The sequence below is a fragment of the Lolium perenne genome, chromosome 2, assembly GCF_019359855.2.
Source record: "Lolium perenne isolate Kyuss_39 chromosome 2, Kyuss_2.0, whole genome shotgun sequence".
Classification (NCBI taxonomy): Eukaryota; Viridiplantae; Streptophyta; class Magnoliopsida; order Poales; family Poaceae; genus Lolium; species Lolium perenne.
In genome coordinates, this window is record NC_067245.2 from 61,315,187 (window position 1) to 61,339,948 (window position 24,762).

General features: G+C 46.2%; 5 protein-coding genes across 6 annotated transcripts; 4 read left to right on the plus strand and 1 right to left on the minus strand.

The window, feature by feature from the left end:
* The first annotated feature begins 818 nt into the window (after nt 1-818).
* On the plus strand, nt 819-5,219 carry LOC127332740 (ribosome biogenesis protein WDR12 homolog). The gene is made up of 14 exons (XM_051359072.2): nt 819-1,062; nt 1,146-1,246; nt 1,349-1,455; nt 2,537-2,572; nt 2,709-2,791; nt 2,912-2,979; nt 3,074-3,184; nt 3,270-3,404; nt 3,756-3,899; nt 4,169-4,277; nt 4,356-4,492; nt 4,572-4,607; nt 4,685-4,810; nt 4,923-5,219. The coding sequence occupies exons 1-13, from the start codon at nt 915-917 to the stop codon at nt 4,775-4,777; spliced, it is 1,308 nt and encodes a 435-aa protein (XP_051215032.1). The 5' UTR covers nt 819-914; the 3' UTR covers nt 4,778-4,810; nt 4,923-5,219.
* A 2,830-nt stretch (nt 5,220-8,049) lies between these two features.
* Nucleotides 8,050-8,689, plus strand: LOC127332742 (uncharacterized). Its single transcript, XM_051359081.2, has one exon. The coding sequence runs from the start codon at nt 8,120-8,122 to the stop codon at nt 8,537-8,539; it is 420 nt and encodes a 139-aa protein (XP_051215041.1). The 5' UTR covers nt 8,050-8,119; the 3' UTR covers nt 8,540-8,689.
* Nucleotides 8,690-11,675: 2,986 nt separating this feature from the next.
* On the plus strand, nt 11,676-12,388 carry LOC139830111 (uncharacterized). 2 transcript variants are annotated; one of them, XM_071825117.1, is made up of 2 exons: nt 11,676-12,098; nt 12,141-12,388. In XM_071825117.1, exons 1-2 carry the CDS (start codon nt 11,747-11,749, stop codon nt 12,221-12,223), a joined length of 435 nt encoding a protein of 144 aa, XP_071681218.1. In that variant the 5' UTR covers nt 11,676-11,746; the 3' UTR covers nt 12,224-12,388. The 2 variants fall into 2 exon arrangements, with proteins under 2 accessions (XP_071681218.1, XP_051215039.2); XM_051359079.2 differs by having other exon boundaries at nt 11,677-12,388.
* Nucleotides 12,389-15,837: 3,449 nt separating this feature from the next.
* Nucleotides 15,838-16,500, plus strand: LOC139830110 (uncharacterized). The gene has a single exon (XM_071825118.1). The coding sequence runs from the start codon at nt 15,897-15,899 to the stop codon at nt 16,326-16,328; it is 432 nt and encodes a 143-aa protein (XP_071681219.1). The 5' UTR covers nt 15,838-15,896; the 3' UTR covers nt 16,329-16,500.
* Nucleotides 16,501-21,612: 5,112 nt separating this feature from the next.
* LOC139835494 (uncharacterized mitochondrial protein AtMg00810-like) lies at nt 21,613-22,161 on the minus strand. Its single transcript, XM_071825350.1, has one exon. The coding sequence runs from the start codon at nt 22,159-22,161 to the stop codon at nt 21,613-21,615; it is 549 nt and encodes a 182-aa protein (XP_071681451.1).
* Between the last annotated feature and the right edge of the window lie 2,601 nt (nt 22,162-24,762).

Sequence of the window (24,762 nt, forward strand, 5' to 3'; positions counted from 1 at the left end):
AAGGGGACCACTGGCCGGTGCTATTGCAGCGCTGCTAAGGGGCGTAAGCGGCCGAGGACTTGTGATTTTGCAGTCTGGTTAAGAGGAGGCCATTGGCCAGTGATAGTGGGGCGGTTTTCCTCGAATAAACCGTGATGCCTGAGTGTTTTCACTATCTTCTTTCTAATCAAATGAATTTAGTAGCTCTATTGCTAACAACGAAAAAACAAAATTACAAAAACCACGACGTCTTTTCTACAGAAACTACTTATTTACTTTTTTTCTTCTAATAAACCACTAATTCGTGTAACAGGTTGCACATACTATCGTATCCAAATCTTAGATCAAGCTAATTAGCAACAGGTCAGAGGTGTGTCAACATCTAACAATGTACACCAACTAATCTAATCTAAAAAAAAACAATTTGGATCAACCATTTGAAAATTTTATCGCTTCTGAAACTCGGCCTTCACTTGGCAAATATTTTTTGAAATGTTGAAACTCTTCAAAAAAAATATAGCAACCGATAGACTGAACAAATTCATCACCTTTTGTGAGGTTCGGCAAAAAAATTATGCAATTTTCAAACTTTTCCAAAACAAAATCTAAGACACACTAGCTGATGACATGTGGACATGCAACTTGTATAAGGCCTAGTTCATAGTGGGCCACAGGCTCAGGTCCACGATGGGTCTGGTCTGGTCCAGTGAATGCGCATCCACTGGGCCAGAAGCCCAAAGTCTATAAGTTTGAGCTAAAATGTAATAAGGCCATACCTGAAGGGGTTTCCTGAAAAGCCCTTGACTTGTCTCCGAGCTCTCTTTCACTGCCACCGGGTCCCGCAGACTCCAAAACCCTAACCAAATAAGCCCACCTTGCAGCTCCCAAAACCCTCCCCAGACCCTTCCCGCCGCCGCACACCCGCCGACGCCGCCATGGACGCCGACGAGTCCCGCCAGGTGCGCGTGCGCTTCGTGACCAAGCTCCCGCCTCCGCTCCGGGCGCCGACCACCGCCATCGCCGTCCCCGCCGAGCTCTCCCGCATGGGCCTCTCGGAGATCGTCAACAGCCTCATCCTCTCCGGTGAGCGCGTCCGCCCCCTAACCCTCATCCCGCTAGGGCGAGACGTCCCGGGAGTTTTCTAAACCGCTCGCTCATTTTCCCAGCCGAGCCGGACCACCAGGCGCAGCCCTTCGACTTCATCGTGGATGGCGAGCTCGTGCGGATGCCGCTCCACCAGTTCCTGCTCGCCAAGGGCATCTCCGCGGTACGAATTCTTGCTCGGAGACTTGTGTTCTGGGAGCTACTTATTTGCCTTGGACATGGCTGTGGAAATCATTTGAGGATTTTGGTGTGAACGTTTTTGCAGGAACGGGTGCTTGAGCTCGAGTATGTAAAGGCAGTGGCGCCGAAGAAACAGGAGCAGCCCTTGCCACATGATGACTGGGTTAGTGCGGTTGATGGGTCGAACTCAAGGTATGGCTGTGCTCTGCTGAGGATTTAGGTGATCAATGATGAACTGATTTGTCAAGAACTTTACATAATCTTTCCCTTTTCCTTGTGACGATGTGTGTATTGGTTAGAGGATGGTCTTTTTTTTCTTGAATTTGATGATGTGCCGTACTTGTGACAGTAAGTATCAGTTGATGCAAAAAAAAAAAAACGGTTATGTCCATTTCCGTTTCAGTGTAGGTGGTACTTGATCTGGAGAGGATTAAAATGAGCATTATCATCTTTCTGCTTGCCCAAATAGTCTGTGAACACTTTAATAAACCAAAAATCAGAGGATATGGTGTAGTCAAATGGAAAAACTCAGGGATGGTACATGGTAGTATCGAAACATCATGTCCTTGTCTGTTCTTGCGGACATGTTTCAAGCAAATGATTTTGTGTAAACGATATGCATCATCTAAGAAACCATTTACTAAGTTCAAAGAATTAGGGTTGTACCTATATATCTCACTTAGGCAATATTTGAATTCTTTCCTACCAAGTTTTTGAATCCCGATCAGCAAGTAATAGAACTTGTATGGTATTGCTGTGGTTTTCAGTTCAACTCACCTGGCTGATGATAATTATATAATATAGTTGTAAGTTTTTAATACAACTAAAATGAGGTAACCGTTAAATTGTTGGGCCAAGATATATGGAGCTTGCCAAGACTAGGCTAAAATCAGCTATTGTCCTCCTATCTCAACCAGAGCCAAGTGAAATAAGAAATCCAAGATATCCATTTATATCGCTGGGCTTTTGTGAGTTAAATGCTTCGGTAGATTTCGAAATAGGGAGCTACATTTCCGACATTCCTGGACTCAGTCACTTGATTGTACTAACTGGCCCAATGTGATGTTGTAAAAATATCGTTTTTATGGCTCAAGCAGATCAGTATTGTAAAGCTATATGCTCATGAACAATTATGCAGTGATTTATTTCAGTACTTCCTTGATATGCATAAATCATTCGATATTTCAAATGAACCATCTGTTGATTTTCCATTAATGTTTTTTTTCTTTCTGTGTTGATTCTAGTATTGCCTAAACTACCTATCTTTTGGCAGGTTCTTATTAACAGGTTGCTATGATGGTCTTGCAAGGTGTGCATCTATCAAGTCTCCTGTTTATTCTGTCTGACCTTGTTAAAAAACAACAACATAAACATTGTCAATTGGTACACAAAAATTCTGTACCACTTTAATGTCTCTTACCCATTTAACGTCCTTTATTGCATAGAATATGGAAAGATGGAGCTGTATGTACTCAAGTTTTGGAGGGACACAGTGGTGCAGTTACTTCTGCCAGCTTCATCAATAAAGGTTGCTTTGCTCAAAATATTTGTTACGGGGTATCTGCCAAAATTGCTGTTTTCCTACCATTGCCACCGTGCAAGGCCATGTCTATCTTGAAGCAAACTAACTTGAATAATGTTGTTCCAGGAGTTGAAACTGATGGCAGTTTGCATGTCGTGACTGGATCAAAGGATAGGTCGTTGCGCCTGTTCAAGGTAAATCTATTCAGTTTTTTGCTTTTACAACTCTTGTTCATTTACCCTGCAGCACTTTTCTATTTATCTTACATTATGCTATGCATTCCTGAAGTTTGATACTTCAGTCACCACTGACTCCCCGAAGCAAATTGGAGCTTACAAAATTTTCCCTGGTCATTCATCATCTGTGCAAAGTATTGCTGTCGACCCTTCCAGAAATATGGTACTAAGTCACTCGATCTGATGTTACACTGCAATGCTATATCACATTTTTTACCTGATTTCTTAACATATTTTTCTGTAACTAGATATGTTCTGGTTCCTGGGATACCAAGATTAAGCTATGGGCAGTCGAAGGATCTGAAGAAGATGGTGATTCTGTTACAGTGAAAAAGAGAAGGACGAACTCTGATGCATCTGGACCCGAAGAGTCTCAGTTAGAGGTACTTGTTAGTTGCTACATTGCATTTTATTGTGTTTTGGGGGGTAGGAAGCCAAGTACCCCACTTTGCATTTGCCGGTGAATTACTTAAAGGTCAGGAGCCACTGAATAAGTAGAATAAATACTCAGCAGTGTGAAAATTGGCTTTGGTTCTGTTCAAGTTGTGAGCTACTCTTGACTTCTCCATAGTGCTTTATCTTGGACTGGACCACTTGGTTCAAGTTAATTCAGTTGCAAATGGGCTTGGGTTTGGTATTGGTATTCAAATCCTTGTGCTATAATTGATTCATTTGTTGCATGAACTCATGATAAATCCTGTTGATCTCACAGTTCTCATCCTATTGTACTCCAGGGTTCAGCATCTTCAACATTTGAGGGACATTCACAATGTGTTTCTTCTGTTGCTTGGCCTGAGCAGCAAACAATATATTCGGCATCTTGGGATCATTCTGTTCGGCAGTGGGATGCTCAAACAGGGAAAGAAACATGGAATATGGTATGCACAGTATATCTGTAGGTTGCAAATTTTCTAGAGAAAGAAACAGTTTATCTACATATTGATTGGCATCTGTACTCTTGTGTTCTGATTTTTCTATTTGTATCTCTCAGTTTTGTCTCTTGCCCAAGTCCCTACTTATTCATTAACTAATTTGTATACTGCCCAAACAATATTTTGTCTACCAGTCGTATGACTAGTGCATCTCAATGGATGTTTCATAACTGTACCTATCTAATTTCTTTTTGGTCTCCAAACCTTGTTTATAGTTTTGTGGGAAGGCCCTGAATTGTTTGGATTGTGGTGGTGAGGGCTCTTCACTAATCGCTGCTGGTGGTTCTGACACTGTATTGAGGGTATGGGATCCTCGCAAACCTGGTAAGCATAGAAAACACTGAGCCCTCTATTGATTTCTTTGAACACTTTCAGATTAGCTCATACATTTTCTTCATACAGGGACACTGGCTCCTGTTTTTCAGTTCTCTTCGCACTCAAGCTGGATCTCTGCCTGCAAATGGCATCCAAGTTCCTGGTATCATTTGTTATCATCTTCATTTGATGGGAAAGTGATGTTGTGGGATCTAAGGACAGCAGTAAGATTCAATCTCATTTTTTTTTCTCATTTGTTTCACACATCAGTGCATGTCATTGATGATTTTTCTCCTGCTGTAGTGGCCTTTGGCTTCTGTCGACTCACACACCGAAAAGGTAATTATTTGTTGTGGGTTACCTTTTGCATACTTATGGAAAAAAATGAGATGCTCAACTAAATACTATGGCTGTAGGTTTTATGTGCCGATTGGTGGAAAGGGGACAGTGTAATAAGTGGTGGAGCTGATTCCAAGCTGTGTATCTCATCAGGGGTTGAAATAGCGTGATGAAGATCCCCCCCCACATGTTGTGCTTTCAAGGTTTTAACTTCAAATTTCCAATCTTATTAAAGAAGCTAATTTTGTAACCATCTACATCTGCATAACTTGCCTTAGCTTCACTCCTGTGTTGAACTCCTTGCATGTTTTGCAGCTAACAGCAGTTCAATCCGGATTATATTGGTTGACAAGACATCTCTAAAAGCCAAACCATGCCAATTAGGGTTGAAAACATCTGTACCGAATGTCAGATCAATATAACGATGTGAAGCTGTTACACTTAGTGCCAGCGGTTGCGCGATCTACATTAGGGATCACCACATTCTGCAATCAAGTTTGTTTTGTGCTCCTTGTTGAAATTCTCAAAACCTACATAGTATAACAATGTTATGATTGTAATTCAGAGTTAACTGCTTGCCGATAACTCAAGGCTGGTTTTGCTTTGCCTGAATTTTCTGTTTTACTTCAGTAATTCTATATGCAGCCTTGCTTGTGTTCTACAATCAGTCACCCCCTTAGGACATGATTTTTCGTCTTAACAGCTGACCTAACAACTGTATGTGCTTGAACGGTCGTACCTGCCGTGCACAAGACTGAACAGCCTGAGAACTCTTTCCTCACCTAAAACTTCAGCAGATATAGACTCGGGAAGTGCACACACATGAGACCGGAAGTGCAGAGAAGTAGATGACCCAACTTGTTGCAAAGCGCTGGAGTTTTTCCACAGGCTACATGTTTCACACTATATGTAGCACGCGTCATCTGCAATCTCTCCCACATCCAAACCGCCACTGCTAGAGCTAGCTAGTGTTGCACACAGTTCATCAATATGGCTCTGAAAAATAGCGCTTTCTTCCTCCTTGGTCTGCTTCTCTACTGTGTCACCATGAGCGGCGCGGTGAGAATCTTGGAAGAGACTGCTCCCACCAAGGGTGAGGAGCACAAGCCTGAGCTGTCACCACTGCCCAAGGTGGAGCTGCCGCCATTCCCTGAGGTGCACTTGCCACCTAAGCTTGAGCTTCCTAAGGTGGAGTCGTTTCCGGAGGTGCACCTGCCACCTAAGCCCGAGTTGCCTAAAGTGGAGCTGCCACCTAAGCCTGAGCTCCCAAAGGTAGAGCTGCCAACGTTCCCGGAGGTGCACCTACCACTCAAGCCAGAGATGCCTAAGGTGGAGCTGCCACCAAAGCCAGAGTTGCCGACCATCCCCGAGTTCCACTTTCCAGAGCCGGAAGCTAAGCCATGAGAACTGCGTTCTCAGTATTGTTATCTCGCGTTCTCCCATGTACATGTTGCCGTGCCGTGTCGTGTTGTTGATGTGTTTGTTTAGTCCTGGTTGTGTTTGACATGGTTTATATATTTGTTACTCCGTATATGAGGACAGATACATTCGTACTTTTATCTTTCTCTCATAAGAATACTTTGAAAATATGCATGCTTCCTTCAGTTTACGGTTTTCACCACAAGCTTTAGCTTGGTTTGTATGGGTCATTTTTCCCATTGACAAATCATAGAAGCCTATATATAATTTTTTTTTGTTCTGTTTTCTGAACTTGGGCTTGTATTCATTAGTAAATAGTTTTGGTTACAATCACGGTCGGTAAGCTCCATCATGCAGGACAGAACATAACCTAGCAACACTTGCCCACTAAACGCGCTACAACCTTACTTTACAAGATGATGCGCAGCTTCATTACACGAGCGATTAATTTTTTGAGAAAACATAAGTAGGTAATAACTTAGTAGGTTCCTGATCTCTTCTACGGTACTGGATATAGCAGGCTTGCCCGTTTCCATCAGGTTGACTTCTGAAACCAGTGCAGCAGAACCATTTTCAAATTAAATTGGACCACCATAGTTGCAAGGAGACCTGCATTAGTTCGGCATTTTTGCAATGAGGAATATTCTCCAGGCTGAAAGAATTACCATTCCTTATCGTCTCGTAGTACAGTGGCCTAAGAACCTGAATTTAGCTCTTCACTGAAACCCGCATCAAAGTTGAGTTTCGCCTATTCTTCTAATGGTCATTTAGCTTTATTTGCTTGTCACCCCTACTAGTCGGTTGGAACAGCATAGATTGCGTTCCTTTTAGATTTATCATCACTTCTATGTCTCTATTATCCTGCATAGCATAGAAATACGATTGGGAAAAAAAATGCAGACTGCTCAACACCACACTTACAGTCTACTAAAATAATGTTGTGGGATCTAAGAACAGCGGTAAGATTCAATTAATCTCATTTGTTTCACACATCAATGCATAGTCGTGCCGTTGATGATTTTGCTGCTGCTGCAGTGGCATCTCCTTTAGTCAACTCACACAGCAAAAAGGTAATTTTTCGTTTTGCGTTACCTTTTGCATACTTATTGGGAAAAATGAGATGCCTAACTAAATTGTATGGCTGTAGATTCTTTGTGCCGATTGGTGGAAAGGGGACAGTGTAATAGAATTGTAACCATAAGTGGTGGAGCTGTTTCCCAGCTGTGTCTCTCATCAGGCAATAAAATAGTGATGAAGATTCCCTCCCACATGTTGTGCTATCAAGGTTTTAACTTTTCAAAATTTCAATCTTATTAAAGAAGCCAAATTTGTAACCTCCTACATCCTGCATAACTTGCCTTAGCTTCACTCCCGTGTTGAACTCCTTGCATGTTTTGCAGCTAATAGCAGTTCTGATCATCTAGATTATATTTGTTGGCAAGACATCCCTGGAAGTCGAACCATGCCAATTAGGGTTGAAAACGTATGTACCTTGTGTCAGATCAAGATACCATGTGAAGCTGTTACACTTAGTGCCAGCGGTTGCACATAAGTAATTCCACATTAGGGATCACCACATTTTGCAATTAAGTTTTGTTTTGTGCTCCTTATTTGATGAAACTCTCAAAACAAACATATTATAACAAGGTTGTGATCGTAATTCAGAGTTAATTGTTAGGCTGATGACTCCAGGCTTGTTTTGCTTCAGCAGAAGTTGTGTGTTTTAATTCAGTAATGCTATATATACAGACTTGCTTGTGTTCTGCAATCCGTAGCTCCCTTTGGACATGATGTTTCTTCTTAACAGCTGACCTAACAACTTTATGTGCTTGTACGGTCGTACCTGCCATGCACAAGACTGAACAGCCGGAGAATTCTTTCCATACCTAAACCTTGAGCAGATATAGACTCGGGAAGTGCAAACACATGAGACGGAAGTGCAGAGAAGTAGATGACCCAACTTGTTGCAAAGTGCCGGAGTCTCTCCACAGGCTACATGTTGCACCCTATAAGTAGCACGCATCATCTGCAATCTCTCCCACATCCAAACCGCCACTTCTAGATCTAGCTAGTGTTGCACACATTCCATCAATATGGCTCTGAAAAATAGCGCTTTCTTCCTTCTTGGTCTGCTTCTCTACTGTGTCGCCATGAGCGGCGCGGCCAGAATCTTGGAGGAGACTGCTCCCACCAAGGGTGAGGAGCACAAGCCTGAGCTGCCACCACTGCCCAAGGTGGAGCTGCCGCCGTTCCCGGAGGTGCACTTGCCACCTAAGCCTGAGCTTCCTAAGATGGAGCTACCATCGTTTCCGGAGGTGCACCTGCCACCTAAGCCCGAGTTTCCTAAAGTGGAGCTGCCACCTAAGCCTGAGCTCCCAAAGGTAGAGCTGCCAACGTTCCCGGAGGTGCACCTACCACCCAAGCCGGAGATGCCCAAGGTGGAGCTGCCACCAAAGCCAGAGTTGCCGACCATCCCCGAGTTCCACTTCCCAGAGCCGGAAGCTAAGCCATGAGAACTGCGTTCTCAGTATTGTTATCTCGTGTTCTCCCATGTAATTGTTGTTGTGTCGTGTTGTTGACGTGTTTGTTTAGTCCTGGTTGTGCGTGACATGGTTTATATATTTGTTACTCCATATATGAGGACTGATACATTAATACTTTAATCTTTCTCTTATCAGAATACTTTGAAAATATGCATGATTCCTTCAGTTTACGGTTTTCACCACAAGCTTTAGCTTGGTTTGTATGGGTCATTTTTCCCATCGACAAATCATAGAAGCCTATATATAATCTTTTTTGTTCTGTTTTCTGAACTTGGGCTTGTATTCATTAGTAAATAGTTTTGGTTACAATCACGGTCGGTAAGCTCCATCATGCAGGACGGAACATAACCTAGCAACACTTGCCCACTAAACGCGCTACAACGTTACTTTACAAGATGATGCGCAGCTTTATTACATGAGCGATTAATTTTTGAGAAAACATAAGTAGGTAATCACTTAGTAGGTTCCTGATCTCTTCTAGAGTACTGGATATAGCAGGCTTGCCCGTTTCCATCAGGTTGACTTCTGAAACCAGGGCAGCAGAACCATTTTCAAATTAAATTGGACCACCATAGTTTGCAAGGATAGCTTGTAAAGCAAGGATACCTGCATTATTTCGGCATTTCTGCAATGAGGAATATTCTCCAGGCTGAAAGAATTACCATTCCTTATCGTCTCGTAGTACAGTGGCCTAAGAACCTGAATTTAGTTCTTCTCTGAAACCCGCTTCAAAGTTGAGTTTCGCCAGTAGTCTTGAGAGGGGCTCTCCCTTGACCGGGCCGTACATGGCTGCGCCGCCAGATTAGCTGGCCGGTTTGTGTCTTGGCTGGCGCCGGAGTAGTCTAGGAGTAGTTTAGGGTTAGTTTTGTTGTTGTGTTTGGCTTGATGCCGCGTCTTGGGCCTCTGTCCGTAGAGAAGGTGGTGCTGCGATCTGCCGCCAGATCTGCAGCTTAGGCTCGCTGCTGCTGGTGCTTGGGTTCCTCTGGATGGAGCTCGGCGGAGGCAGGAGTGAGGCCATCTTCATCAATAAGCTGCTGGCGGAGGATCTTGTCCATGAGCCTGGAAATCAAGACTGGGAAGCTCCCCTGGCCGGCCATGGTGGCGAGGGGGAGAGCCGAGGAGTCTTGGTGAGATCGACTGCGTCTTTTCGCCCGGCCGACCTTGGTGGCGAGGAGGCGAGAAGCGGTGGTTGGTCGGTCTTCGCTCCTGGATCCAGATCCAAGTTCTGCGACGAGTACGGCGTCGGCAGGAGGCGTTCCATGGCTTCCTTCTCTCTATCCCGCCATGGAGGTGTGGGGAGTGAAGGAGATGGAGCTGCGGCCTGCTTCAACCTGCGCTGGTCTCTGCTGAAGAGGTGCTACTTCGACGAGCTCATCCACGCGAAGGGCAATCTTGCCTCAGCGATCTTCTGCTGGCAGGGCGGCGAATCTTCAACCTCCTTCATGGAGGCTCCTCTCCGCTCATGCTGCTGGAGCTCGACGCCTCCAAGCCACCAAGTGGTTCGTCCCCGGTGGTTTGCAGGTGGCCAGTGGCGGCTGTTCTTCGCCGGAAGGGGGCGTACGAGCGTTCCATCCTTGTTCCTCGGTGGCGACGCCTGGAGGACGCCGGCGATCGGGGGACCCAAGGATGTGATTGCTTTTTCTTCTGTCTTGTTAGGGTGTTTTTCACAAAAATGCAGGCCTTATCCTCAAATAATAGGTTCTTTAGAGCGAGTTTATGTCTGGGCCTGTATGTAATTTGTACCTACCACGTGGTGATGAAATGAGAATTCCACCAGGGTCTCTAGACCCCTCTTGTGTGTTCAAAAAAATTGAGTTTCGTCTATTCTTCTAATGGTTCCTCCAGCAGTCATTTAGCTTTATTTGCTTGGTCACCCCTACTAGTCGGTTGGAACAGCGTAGATTGCGTTCCTTTTCGATTTATCATAACTTCTATGTCTCTATTATCCTGCATAGCATAGAAATACGATTGGGAAAAAAATGCAGACTGCTCAACACCACACTTACAGTCTCCTAAAATAATGTCGTGGGATCTAAGAACAGCAGTAAGATTCAATTAATCTCATTGGTTTCACACATCAATGCATAGTCGTGCCGTTGATGATTTTGCTGCTGCTGCAGTGGCATCTGCTTCTGTCAACTCACACAGCAAAAAGGTAATTTTTCGTTTTGCGTTACCTTTTGCATACTTCTCGGAAAAATGAGATGCTTAACTTAATTGTATGGCTGTAGATTCTTTGTGCCGATTGGTGGAAAGGGGACAGTGTAATAGAATTGTAACCATAAGTGGTGGAGGTGTTTCCCAGCTGTGTCTCTCATCAGGCCATAAAATAGTGATGAAGATTCCCTCCCACATGTTGTGCTATCAAGGTTTTAACTTCTCAAAATTTCAATCTTATTAAAGAAGCCAAATTTGTAACCTTCTACATCCTGCATAACTTGCCTTAGCTTCACTCCCGTGTTGAACTCCTTGCATGTTTTGCAGCTAATAGCAGTTCTGATCATCTAGATTATATTTGTTGGCAAGACATCCCTAGAAGTCGAACCATGCCAATTAGGGTTGAAAACGTATGTACCTTGTGTCAGATCAAGATACCATGTGAAGCTGTTACACTTAGTGCCAGCGGTTTCACATAAGTAATTCCACATTAGGGAGCACCACATTTTGCAATTAAGTTTTGTTTTGTGCTCCTTATTTGATGGAACTCTCAAAACAAACATATTATAACAATGTTGTGATCGTAATTCAGAGTTAATTGTTAGGCTGATAACTCCAGGCTAGTTTTGCTTCAGCAGAAGTTGTGTGTTTTAATTCAGTAATGCTATATATACAGACTTGCTTGTGTTAATCCGTAGCTCCCTTTGAACATGATGTTCCTTCTTAACAGCTGACCTAATTAACAACTTTATGTGCTTGTACGGTCGTACCTGCCATGCGCAAGACTGAACAGCCGGAGAACGCTTTCCTCACCTAAACCTTGAGCAGATATAGACTCGGGAGGTGCACACACATGAGACGGAAGTGCAGAGAAGTAGATGACCCAACTTGTTGCAAAGCGCCGGAGTCTCTCCACAGGCTACATGTTGCACCCTATAAGTAGCACGCATCATCTGCAATCTCTCCCACATCCAAACCGCCACTGCTAGAGCTAGCTACTGTTGCACACAGTTCATCAATATGGCTCTGAAAAATAGCGCTTTCTTCCTCCTTGGTCTGCTTCTCTACTGTGTCACCATGAGCGGGGCGGCAAGAATCTTGGAGGAGACTGCTCCTACCAAGGGTGAGGAGCACAAGCCTGAGCTGCCACCACTGCCCAAGGTGGAGCTGCCGCCATTCCCCGAGGTGCACTTGCCACCTAAGCCCGAGCTGCCCAAGGTGGAGCTGCCGCCATTCCCCGAGGTGCACTTGCCACCTAAGCCCGAGCTGCCCAAGGTGGAGCTGCCAACGTTCCCGGAGGTGCACCTGCCACCCAAGACGGAGATGCCCAAAGTCGAGCTGCCACCTAAGCCAGAGCTGCCCAAGGTGGAGTTGCCAACGTTCCCGGAGGTACACCTGCCACCCAAGCCCGAGATGCCCAAGGTGGAGCTGCCACCGAAGCCAGAGTTGCCCACCATTCCCGAGTTCCACTTCCCGGAGCCGGAAGCTAAGCCATGAGAACTGCGTTCTCAGTATTGTTATCTCGCGTTCTCAGCTCACCCATATACCTGTTGCCTCGTGTCTGTGTTGTTGATGTGTGTTTAGTCGTGGTTTTCAGCGAATATTGTGCGTGATGTGGTTATATATTTGGTATATACGAGGACTCTTTTGTTCTTACTGTTATCTTTCTCTCATAAGAATACTTCGAAAATATGCATGTTTCCTTCAATGTGCGGTTTTCAGCACAAGCTTTAGCTTAGTTTGTCTGGGTCATTTTTCCATCGAAAAATCATAGATGCCTATATATAATCTTGGTTGTTCAGTTTTTTGAACTTGTGCTTGTATTCATTGATAAATAGAGTTTTGGTTACAATTATGGTCGGTAAACTCCATCACGCAGGACGGAACAGAAGCTAGCAACGCTTACCCACTAAATGCGCTACGATCCAATTTAGCAAAGATCACGCACAGCTTCATTACAAGAGTGATTAATTACTGAGAAAACATAAGTAGGGAATAACCGGAGTAGGTTTTTGATATCCTTTACAGTACTTGATATAGCAGAGTTGCTCGTTTGCATCAGGTTGACTTCAGAAACCAGTTCAGCACAACCATTTTAAACATGAATTAGACCACCATAGTTTGGAAGGACAGCTTGTAAAGCAAGGAGACCGGCAATAGTTTCAGCACGCTCGGAATTTTTGCAATGATAAATGTTTCCCCGGGCTGAAAGAATTACCATTCCTTCATTGTCTCGTAGTACAAAGAACCTGAATTTAGCTCTTCATTAAAAACTGCAGCATTCAAATTTCTAAGCATCCTTCCCTTACGATGGTTTCCTCCAGCAGTCAAACTTGTAACCATCTACATCCTGCATAACTTGCCTTAGATTCACTCCCCCGTTGAACTCCTTTGCATGTTTTGCAGCTAACAGCAGTTCAGTCCAGATTATATTGGTTGACAAGACATCCTTAAAACCCAAACCATGCCAGTTAAGTTTTTAGAAACATCTGCACCCTACGTTAGATCAACATATCATGTGAAGCTGATACACTTAGTGCCAGCGGTCGTGCATAGCTGTGAGAGTGGACTTTCAGAGCAGAAGCTTGGTGCGCACCCGTATCCAGACCGTCTATACTGTATCAAAATCTGTGCGAGTTCTTTTTTCCCCTCTCAAACAATTTCTCATTTTTGTATCTCTCACACCACACATTGTTTGAACTTGAAAATTTGCATATCACTTACATAAATATTATATTGTGGGAAAAATATTTGGAATTTTTATGTCAATAGCTATATATATATTTCAGGAATTTATTTTGAATTTTTAATAATTTAAAATTTAAATTTGCACAAAAATTCCAACCTATTTTTCCTCCATTATATTTGTTATTTTTGAGTGACTTACAAAAAATATAATCAAAAGATTATATAATTTGAGAGAAACAAAAAAAAAGACAAAAAATGAGAAGGTGCATGGAGCGCACCTACTCCATTCATGTTTTCCCGTTGTGCATAAGTAGGTCCACATTAGGGATCACCGCATTTTGCAATCAAGTTTTGTTTTGTGTTATTTATTGAAACTATCGAAACTAGCATATGTTATGATCGCAATTCCGAGTTAATTGTCAGGCTCCAAGCTGGTTTTTCTTCAGCAAAAAAATGTCTATTTTACTTCAGTAATGCTATTTACAGGCTTGCTTGTATTCTACAATCTGTCGCGTCCTTTGACACAATATTTAGTCTTAACAGCTGACCTAACAAGTGTATGTGTTTGCAGGGTCGTACCTGCGCACCGCACGTCGTCAGTGTCGTCAACTGCAGCCTGAGAACTCTTTGCTCAGCTAAACGTTGAGACTCCAGGAAGAAGTCGAAACTGTATCGCTCCGCGCCGCCCCCGCGGCGACAGGGGCGACTCTCTCCTCCCCTCCCCCTCAGGCCGTCCTCACCACCTCTCCTCGCTGCCGCCGCCGGCGAGAGCCGCCGGGCAAAGCCCGCGTGGTGCCGGCGGCGGTGGCTGTCCCCTTCCCGCGCTTGGCAAGGGTCTCGCGGGGCGGCCCTTCCCGGCGTCGGTGCGCTTCCTCCGGCCGGCGAGGGAGGCGCCGTCGGAGCCTGGCGGAGTGGCGGCTCGGCACGGTGACCTTGGTCGCCGGTGGCCGGCGCGTCCCGAAGCTGGTGCGGCCGTGGCCATGGGGGGCGGCGGCGGGCCCAGATCTGGGCATGCGGGCCTAGGTTTGGGCCGCATCTGGGCTGTCTCGGCCCTGAACTGCCCATATGCATCTCGAGCTGGATCCTGCTAGGGTGCAGGCCAGTTCCCCTGCTTGTTCTGGTCGAGGCCGGCGCACGGCAGCTCCGGTGACGCGGCCCGGGCTGGTCCTTGGCACCTTGGTCCGGTACAAGCGTCTGGTGGTCTCGGTAGGGGCAGGGACACCATGGCCTCTCTCGGGTTTGGCTCCGGCCTGAGAGATCTTGAGCTCTGGGATGGTAGGGCAGCGCTTCACTGGCTTGGTGGCGACTTGTTGCTGCCGCTTGCTTGTTTCCCTACGACCAGTGGTGACGACCGCGGGGGCGGCGCGTCACGGAGCTGCTCCTGTAGGACTGTTTTGGTTACCCTGGGTTTGGCCTGCAGGGACGCTAGCTGGCTCGATGGTGTGTCCGCGAAAGCACCGCAAGGCTTCGGCCACTGCCGGCGACGACGACGTCTATGGATGCCGTTCACCTCCTTGGAGGCGTGGCCATGATGCACTTCTTGCTGCTAGTTGTCGCCCCGGTGCACTATCTGCTGCTCTGCTGACTTGCGGGTTCCCCGAGGTCCTCCTCGGAATCTCTACTCGTCAATTCCCTGTGTCTCGTTGTGACCAGCTTCATATAAACGGTGTGCCTCCGGCTTTGCGCGGCCGCTCTCAAGCCTAGGGTGGCTGTCGGAGTTTGCGTCATGGCACGGGGGGCACCGGTGGTTCTCAATAGCTGGTGACTGTCTTGATGGCAGGTGCATTGACTTAGGTCTTCCGTGGGGTGGGTGTTGAAGCTTCCGCGAAAGCTTTGCACAGCTCCCCTGTGCCGACAACGGCGACGCTCGCGAGCGCCGTTTCCCTTCCTGAAGGCGTTGTCGTGAAGTTTCCCCCTGTGAACTCTGGAGGCTCGTTTGTTCACTAGCGCAGTTAGCTAGTCCCCCCGGGTGTCGATGGTCCTCTGTCTGGCGGCTTAGTGTGGTACCTCAGTTTTGGGGCAGCTTCATGGAGTGGCGGCTCGTTGCTTGTTTCTCAGGCGGAGCTGTCGGTGCTTAGTTGTAGTCTTGGGCGTGTTTGTGGATCCTGTAGTTTGGAGCCTTGCTCCGCTCTGCCTGATCTTTTCTTGGTTAGGCTATAGCTTTGCACCACATGTGCTTGTATCTCTAGCTGGCAACCCCAGTTTTCCTTTGCTTTGTTGTTGGTTCCGTTGTAATCGTTGTAATCCTTGCCGGTTGATGGCTTTGTTAATTCAAAGTCGGGCTCTTCGAGCCTTCCGTTTAAAAAACGTTGAGACTCGAAAGCGCAAACATAAGACGGAAGTGCAGATAAGTAGATGGCCAAACTTGCTGCAAAAGTCCAACTCTCTCGTTTTGCACCCTATAAGTAGCATGCATCACCTGTTACCTCTCCCACATCCAACCCACACTGCTAGAGCTAGCACACACTGCACGTCCATCGACATGTCTTCGAAAAACGCCGCTGTCTTCCTCCTCGGCCTGCTTCTCTCGTGCGCCACCATGAGCGGCGCAGCGAGAATCTTGGAGGAGGAGACCGCTCCATCCAAGGACGAAGAGCACAAGCCCGAGCTGCCAGCGTTGCCCAAGGTTGAGCTGCCGCCATCCCCGGAGGTGCACTTGCCACCTAAGCCCGAGCTGCCGAAGGTTGAGCTGCCGCCGTTCCCGGAGGTGCACCTGCCACCCAAGCCCGAGCTGCCAACATTCCCGGCGGTGCACCTTCCAGCTAAGCCCGAGCTTCCCAAGCTGGAACTCCCAACCTTCCCGGAGGTGCACCTGCCACCCAAGCCTGAGTTGCCCAAAGTGGAACTGCCGCCAAAGCCAGAGTTGCCCACCATTCCCGAGTTCCACTTCCCAGAGCCGGAGGCTAAACCATGAGGAATGGAGAACTGTCTTCTCAGTATTGTTGTCTTGCGTCTTCTGATTGCTCGTGCATGTACCTGTTGTTGTGTCGCTTCGCTGATGTGTTCGTTTAGTCGTGGTATTTGCCTAGTCTTGTGAGTGACGTGCTTATATATTTGGTATATATACGAGAACTGTTTCGCTCTCACTATTATCATTCTTGTTTGTAAGAATATTTTGAAAATATGCATGCTACCCTCACTGTATAATTGTAATTTTCTCCATCCCAGTAGCATAGATGCACATTTTTTCCAACTTACTGCTGTCCTTGCTCTGACATGTGATAATTACAGTCCAAAAAACGTACAACGCTCTTAATGCTGTGGCGGGAGGACAATATATGTGGATTGCATGGCCCTTTATAAACTCACTTGTGACGGGAAACACAAGTCAACAACTGCACATAGGGGGGAATAAGAATTGTACTAGCCAACACAACTAAAAATCCGAACACAAAATCAAAGCGGCGCCTTTTTGGTTTATAAGCCAAAATTAAAAAGCCAAAAATAAGCCCGACCAAACAAGATATGGCTCAAGAGGTTTTAAACGTGGACTAGTGAGGACCAGTGACTCGAGATATGGCTCAAGAAGGTTACATGGACAACGAGAGGTTAACAAGAATTATTAGATGAACTCGAGAAATTAGACTCTGATACCATAACAAGCTTCATGCACTAGCTAAACGCAACTAAAAGTTAGAGCTGGTAGAAAGAGTTAGATAATCCACATATACTTCAATGCATCTGGGGTGTCACTAGATTAAACGTTAAAGAGTTCATGGATGATTGAGCGAAAGGAGGTGAGATAAATATGGGGGTAAATATTTTTTTGAAAGAAAGGAAATATATTTTTTCTTAATTCATCGAATAAAGAAGAATCAACTAACACATATCTTGTGCCCGAAGCCTACAACCCAAGAATACAAGTCTAATTTCCTGGAATATGGTTACCCAATGCTTAGCGCCGACAAAACTCCAAGTCCTCCTGTGCTTTGTTGGGGTTGAAAACCACTAAGGCAATGGAACTCTTATTGTTGAAACTATATCCACATCAATTAAATTTACTCTCGCGATTGTTGTGACGAACTAAATCTTGCATATTCCCCTTAGACAAGTTTCTGTTTCATGCGATTAATACCCTTTTAATTTGAAAAATAGAGTTCGTAAGAGAAGTTGGTCAAGTGTTAGTTCTTTCATGCCCATGCCTCTTCGGTCTCGTCCGATCATTGAGCTTGGTGGAAGGAGGATGAAGAAGAGGGAGTAGGAAGAAAGAAAAGGCAGGAAAAGTTTGACCAGCAACTTGCTTGTGTTCTTGTACGATCATGGTACTTAGGACACAGCGTTTCGTCTTAGCTGCTGGCCTAACAATTCTTTGTGATCGCACGGTTCGTACCTGCCCTGCCTACAACATCATGGTGGCCTCAACTAGTCAACTGCAGCCGACAACAGCCGAAGAACTGTCTCCGTCTGTATTTACCCAAATCGTAAGCAGAATCCAGACATACACTCGAAATCAAAGCGCACACATCACACATGAACATGAAGGATAAACAAGTAGGCAACCAACCTTGTCTCGAAGGACCCTCGCTGTACACGTCAAGCGTATTTGAACTCTATAAGTAGAACGAAGCATCTGCTATCTTTCCCACATTCAAACCACACAGATAGAGTTACCGAGCTGCACAACCACACGCCCAGCAGTATGGCTTCGAGAAAAACCAGTATCTTCCTCCTCGGGCTGCTTCTCTCATGTGTTGCCATGAGTGGCGCTGTGCGGACCTTGCAGGAGGAGGCCGTTCCGTCCAAGGACGATGAGCACAAGCCCGAGCTGCCACTGCTTCCCGAGGTCGAGCTGCCGCCATTCCCGGAGGTTCATCTGCCACCAAAGCCCGAGCTGCCCAAGGTAGAGCTGCCCTCGTTCCCCGAGGTGCACCTGCCACCCAAGCCAGAGGTACCAACATTCCCAGAGGTGCACCTTCCAGCCAAGCCGGAGTTTCCAAAGGTGGAGCTGCCACCGAAGCCGGAGATGCCAGCCATTCCGGAGTTCCACTTCCCAGAGCCGGAGGCCAAGCCATGATGATTGACTGACTGTCTTCACTTGTGTCCTTTCCTTTCCCCACTTTTGTACATTTGTATCCGGTTCTTGTGTTGCGCTTTTGTGCGATTGTTGGTCCGGGTTTTCGGCGAGTCTTGTGCGCGATGCGTGATCGGTGAATCATTTATCAGTATATCGCCTACTTACATGTCACTAGTAAGCTTGTCTCATACCGTGTCATAAAAAAATTGTGAATCCTATTTCTTTTTTAGCTTGCACATGTCTCCCCATAAAATTCACAATCATATAAGTATTTTATAATTACTTACACAACCATCTAAAAAAAATTAAGCAACATTCTTTAAGCTAGTATCCATCATTCTCCAAGCATTTATTTCTATCTAATATTATGATCACTCAATTTCGAGTATCGATCACATTTTACAATCTACGGTATCCGTGTCGTCTTCATCATTCTCCAAGTATCAATTTCTAAAATTATCATCATTAATTTATGAGTCCACAAAATAACAACTACCCCCTTCAAGCTAAAGGAGCTCTAATAGCCCTAATAAACCACTATGAAGAGTGGTTTGTTTGTAAAACGTGTCATATGAATCTACCAAGTGGTAGTCATAGCTACAATTCAAATTATGACTGAAATAGGTATCATGTCAGGTAGCGAAAATATACGCAGGAGTGTCAGATAAAATATCTTTCGGGAAGTATTTCATGAAATTTAACATCCACTTAAACCATAGGATGACATGCACAATTCTGAAATTTAAATATATATTTAAACTAATTATTAATTAATATAAATAGTTTTATAAAAACTTTCAAAATCCTCAAATGGTCATAAATGAACATTTCTTTTTTAAACCCTTGTGATAGGCACACACTCCATTGTTGTACGGGAAGATCGCACACACACAGCTAGTCAGACGAGCACGAAGATGATGTGTCGGCTCGGACAGAGAGGGCATCACAACAGAGGTGGAGGGCATGTCAGGAGCAGCATCATCATCCTCACGGGGACGACGGGAATAGTGAAAGAGGTAGGCAGGAACCACCGTAGGTAAGGAAGGTGATATGGGAGAGGAAGGTGTGGAGGGTGGGGAAGGTGGTGAGGGAGGAGAGAGGGGTTAGGTGGGGGAAGAAGGAGTAGAACGTAGGGAGAGAACCAGCGGAGCAGGAATCTGAGGCGCGGGAGGAGGTGAGTCAGGAAACATGAGAAAGGAGATATCATTCACCGAAGAAAGAGGAGGAGGGACGCGGGTAGAAAGGACGAGACTCATCAAAAGTGACGTTCCAAGATATGCGCATCCGACAACCAATCGGATCCCAACACTTATATCCCTTATGCTCAGGACTGTAGCTAAGGAAGACACACTCAACAGATTGAGCGGTAAATTTGGTGCGCTCGCTTGGAGCTAGAAGAACATAGCAAACACAACAAAAAAGACGAAGGGTCAAATAATCACGAGTGTGGCCAGTAAGACGCTCAAGAGGAATACCACCCTGCAGGGCTGTGGAGGGCTGAAGGTTGATGATATAGGTGGAAATAGAAACGGCCTCAGCCCAGAAGTGAGGAGGAAGAGAGGCAGCGATCATCATCGCACGAGCCGTCTCAAGCAGGTGGCGATGCTTGCACTCAGCCACGCCATTTTGGGTATGGGCACCAGGGCAGGAGAACTGGGCAAGAGTGCCCTGCTCAGCTAGAAAACCACGCAACCAGCGGAGTCAGCCCGGAACACACGAATATGCGTGGAAAACTGAGTATGGACCATGGCAGCAAAATACTTATATACCGAGAGAACCTCACTACGAGAAGTCATAAAATAGATCCAAGTGTGGCGAGAAAAGTCATCGATAAAAATAACATAGTAGCGTTGCCCCCCCCCTTGGATGGAAAAGGAGCCGGGCCCCATACACCAGAATGAACCAAATCAAAAGGATGCTGAGATACAGACTCACTGGTAGGATAAGGTAACTGATTTTGTTTACCAAACCTACAATCCTAACAACCCTGAAGCGAGACATCTCCTGAGACAGGCCCCAGAAGACCTCAACGAAGTAAAGACGACAAGCGAGAACCACAAAGATGACCAAGACGATGATGCCAATGCTGAAAGGAGGCGGGAATGGAAGCAGCAAGCACATGTGGTGTGGTCGGTGAAGTGGTAGAAGAAGGAACATGAAGCCAGTCAATCTACCAAAGTCCCCGGGAGTCATGGCACCGAGGGCCAGCCCCCGGGAGCTCAACCCTTTGAATACTTTGCATATCCCTATTACTTCTTGGTCTTTCTCTGTGTGAGGTTCTTGAGCTTGTTGCTAGCTTTACAACAAGCCCAAGTTCATCGAAAACGGAATCCGCATGCATCTTCTATTGCGTTTTCGAGTTTGGACGTCTTCACCGTTTCTTGACGGTGGGAGACTTCCTCTCTAGAATATTTAAAAAAATCCTATGAGGAGTCTCCATATTTCCACAAAAATTCCAACCTATTTTTCCTCCATTATATTTGTTATTTTTGAGTGACTTACAAAAAATATAATCAAAAGATTATATAATTTGAGAGAAACAAAAAAAAGACAAAAAATTAGAAGGTGCGTGGAGCGCACCTACTCCATTCATGTTTTCCCGTTGTGCATAAGTAGTGTAAAACAAAGGGTTTTGGAAACTGCTCGACATCCAATATGGGTGTGGCTATCTCGTATATATATATGGGTACCAAAGGGGTACAGTACAAGACATATTCAACGCTACGTATATACAGTCTAACACCCACCCTCAATCTTAACTATGGCCTGAAGTACAAATCAAGTTAAGATTGCTCCTACAACCTACAAACTGTGGCTGTGGAAGAGGCTTCGTGAAGATGTCAGCAAGTTGATCCTTGGAGGAGATAAACTTGATACGGAGTAGCTTCTTTGCAACACGTTCCCTGACAAAATGATAATCCACTTCAATGTGTTTCGTTCGGGCATGAAATACCCGATTGGATGAGAGGTATGTAGCACCGATGTTGTCACACCAAAGGACTGGAGACTGATGTTGAGAGACTCTCAGTTCTCTCAATAAGGACTGTACCCATATGAGTTCAGCTGTAGCATTAGCAACTGTCTTGTATTCAGCTTCAGTACTGCTGCGAGATACTGTAGCCTGCTTGCGAGCATTCCAGGCGATCAAGTTAGGACCAAAGAATACTGCATAGCCCCCCGTGGATCACCTGTCATCCGGATTGCCAGCCCAGTCTGCATCTGAAAAGGCTGAAAGGACACAGGATGGAGCCGGTTGGAGAAGCAAACCATACGAGGCAGTGAGACAGACATAGCGCAGAATACGCTTCACAGCTGACCAATGAGACGTCCTGGGTGCATGAAGATACTGACACACACAATTGACTGCATAAGAAACATCAGGTCTGGTGATAGTGAGATATTGCAGACCTCCAACGAGACTGCGGTACTCAGTAGCATCATCAGGCGAAAGGATGTCTCCATCAAGAGCAGACATGCGATCAGTGGCAGACATAGGGGTGGTAGCATGTTTACACTTCAACATGCCAGCACGATGCAGCAAGTCCAGAGAATACTTCTGCTGTGTGAGAGTCAGCCCAGCAGAAGATCGTGAGACCTCCAGACCAAGGAAATAGTGCAGAGCACCCAAGTCCTTAACAACAAAATCACCACTAAGTGCAGACACAAGGCGACCAGCAACAACATCCGAAGAACTGATAAGTATGATATCATCAACATAAACCAGCAGGTACATCGTAACCTCAGGACGCTAAAGAAGAAACAATGAAGTATCACCAGTGGACGGAACAAACCCATGAGCCCGAACAACGGAGCCAAGTCGTGCATGCCATGCACAAGGAGCCTGCTTAAGTCCATACAGAGCCTTAACAAGGCAACAGAGGTGCTGAGGACGAGTAGGGTCAACAAAGCCTGGAGGCTGACGCATATAAACCTCCTCCTCGAGAATGCCATGCAGAAACACATTCTGCACATCAAGCTGACGAAGGAACCAACCTCGAGTAACAGCCAAAGAAAGCAACAGGCGAATAGTAGTGGGCTTGACAACTGGACTGAATGTATCTTCATAATCAAGACCATACCTCTGTTTAATGCCCTTTGCACCCAAGCGTGCCTTGTAGCGTTCAATAGAACCATCAGCATGCTTTTTTACCTTGAAGATCCATTTGTAATCAATAATATTGACTCCAGACACAGGAGGAACAAGACGCCAAGTATCATTCTTCAAGAGAGCCTGAAATTCCTGCTCCATTGCATCACGCCAGTGAGGAATACCAAGAGCAGCCTGAAAATGACGAGGCTCAGCAGTGGGATCAGCAGTGGCATCAGCGACACAAGCAGCAATCCATGCAATAGTCCCATCTGTGCGTTCATTTAGACGAAAAATCCCAGCCTGACTGCGCGTGCGAGGTCCACGAGCTACAGGAGCTGGCGGTACTGGAGACGGCGAGTCAGAGGCCGAGTCTGGCGCAAGAGATACAGAGGCCGGCGATGAGGAGCCGGACACAGGAGTCCCCAACAGCGGCGGGGAGCTAGGCGGTGTTGGGCCGAGCAGTGGCGGGCCAAGCGGGGCCGAGGTGGAGACGTCCAGAGCTGGCGCTGGGCCGGGCGAGGCAGGCGACGCGGGCGGCGTCGCGGAGGGAGCTGCCGCAGCAGCGGGCTGGCGCGACCCGGCATGCATGGCGCATGCAGGGGATCGACGTCCTGGACGTGTTCCACGTCCGGTGCCTGATCATCCAAGAGCTCAAGGCGAGCGCCGCGTCCGATACCTGCAACATGGTTAGGAAGCAAGTACAGGAGTATATGCAGCATCTACAAATTGATCAGGTAATGGTATACTGGAATGTACAGGCGGGGTGGGTGTAGCAGAGTTGTTCGGAAGTGCGGAAAAAGGGAACACATTCTCACCAAACACTACAGCACGAGATATGTAAACACGGTTGGTGGGAACATGTAGGCACTTGTACCCTTTGTGAAGGGAACTATACCCAAGAAAGACGCACTTTTTAGACCTCTAGCTTACGCTTGTTGATGAGGCCAACATGCACACCCAAATACTTTGAGAAACGTATAATCTGGGAGTTCATTGAGCAAGAGTTCAAGGGGAGTTTTCATTTGTAGGAGTCGTGTTGGAAGCCTATTTATTAAGAAACAGGCCGTGGAAAAGGCATCGCTCCAAAACCGAAACGGAACGGAGGCATGAGCTAGTAAGGTAAGGCCAGTCTCTACAAGATGGCGATGTTTCCGTTTAGCGGTGCCATTCTGTTGATGTGTATGAGGACAAGACACACGGTGCAAGATCCCAAGCTTATTAAAGAACGAGTTGAGGTTGTGATATTCACCCCCAGTCGGACTGAACATGAAGAATTTTATGCTTAAGAAGACGCTCAACATGTGCTTGGAACTGAATAAAAACATCGAACACATCAGATTTACGCTTAATAAGATAAAGCTAGGTGAACCGACTGTAAGCGTCAATAAAACTGACATAGTAATTATGGCCACTAACAGATGTCTGGGCATGACCCCATACATCAGAAAACACAAGCTCAAGAGGATGTTTAACCACACGACTCGACTCTGAAAACGGAAGCTGGTGACTCTTGCCTTGCTGGCAGGCATCACAGATAGTTTCTACACTTTTATTGGACACAACTGGAAGTTCATGACGATGCAGAACATGGTGAACTATGGGAGCAGCAGGATGACCGAGGCGTGCATGCCAGTGTGTAGAGGATACACGCACACCACTGAACACCTGGGGAGCATGTGGCGCAGGGGGCGCATCAAGCGCATATAGGCCATGGCGAAGATGACCTCTAAGCAGAACGGCTCTCTTGTCCCGATCCTTCATGAAAAAGTGAAAACGATGAAATTCAGCAAGGACATTATTATCACGAGTAAGTTGAGGAATAGATAACAGACTCCGTGTGGCAGAAGGAACATGAAGGACATTACGAAGATGCAAGTAGCGAGAGTTATGTGCAAGAAGAGAAGCCTGACCAACATGTGAGATGCGCATACCTGCTCCATTGGCGGTGCGAACCTGATCATGACCGTGATATGGATCATGGGTGGAGATCTTACTCATCTCACTTGTCAGGTGATTAGTAGTTCCTGTGTCCATGTACCATGAAGAGTCAATGGGATAGGACGGAGTATATCCGTGCTCCTGACCCGTCACAGCAGCAACAACCTGCTTGTCGTTGCCCTTGCCATTGTTGCCGATGCCGAGGAAGTCTTGCTTGAAGCGCCGGTGACAGCGAGAGGCGATGTGGTTGTCAAGACCACACAGCTGACACGCTTGTTGAGCTCCGCATGAAGGGCAGCAGGCACG

Bases quoted from the DNA above. Each gene is read 5' to 3' on its own strand.
- LOC139830110 (XM_071825118.1), top strand. From the start codon at position 15,897: ATGTCTTCGAAAAACGCCGCTGTCTTCCTCCTCGGCCTGCTTCTCTCG.
- LOC139835494 (XM_071825350.1), bottom strand. From the start codon at position 22,161: ATGTACCTGCTGGTTTATGTTGATGATATCATACTTATCAGTTCTTCG.
- LOC139830111 (XM_051359079.2), top strand. From the start codon at position 11,747: ATGGCTCTGAAAAATAGCGCTTTCTTCCTCCTTGGTCTGCTTCTCTAC.
- LOC127332740 (XM_051359072.2), top strand. From the start codon at position 915: ATGGACGCCGACGAGTCCCGCCAGGTGCGCGTGCGCTTCGTGACCAAG. The intron at 2,792-2,911 runs GTTGCTTTGCTC...ATGTTGTTCCAG, and splicing joins TGCCAGCTTCATCAATAAAG to GAGTTGAAACTGATGGCAGT. The intron at 2,980-3,073 runs GTAAATCTATTC...GCATTCCTGAAG, and splicing joins GGTCGTTGCGCCTGTTCAAG to TTTGATACTTCAGTCACCAC.
- LOC127332742 (XM_051359081.2), top strand. From the start codon at position 8,120: ATGGCTCTGAAAAATAGCGCTTTCTTCCTTCTTGGTCTGCTTCTCTAC.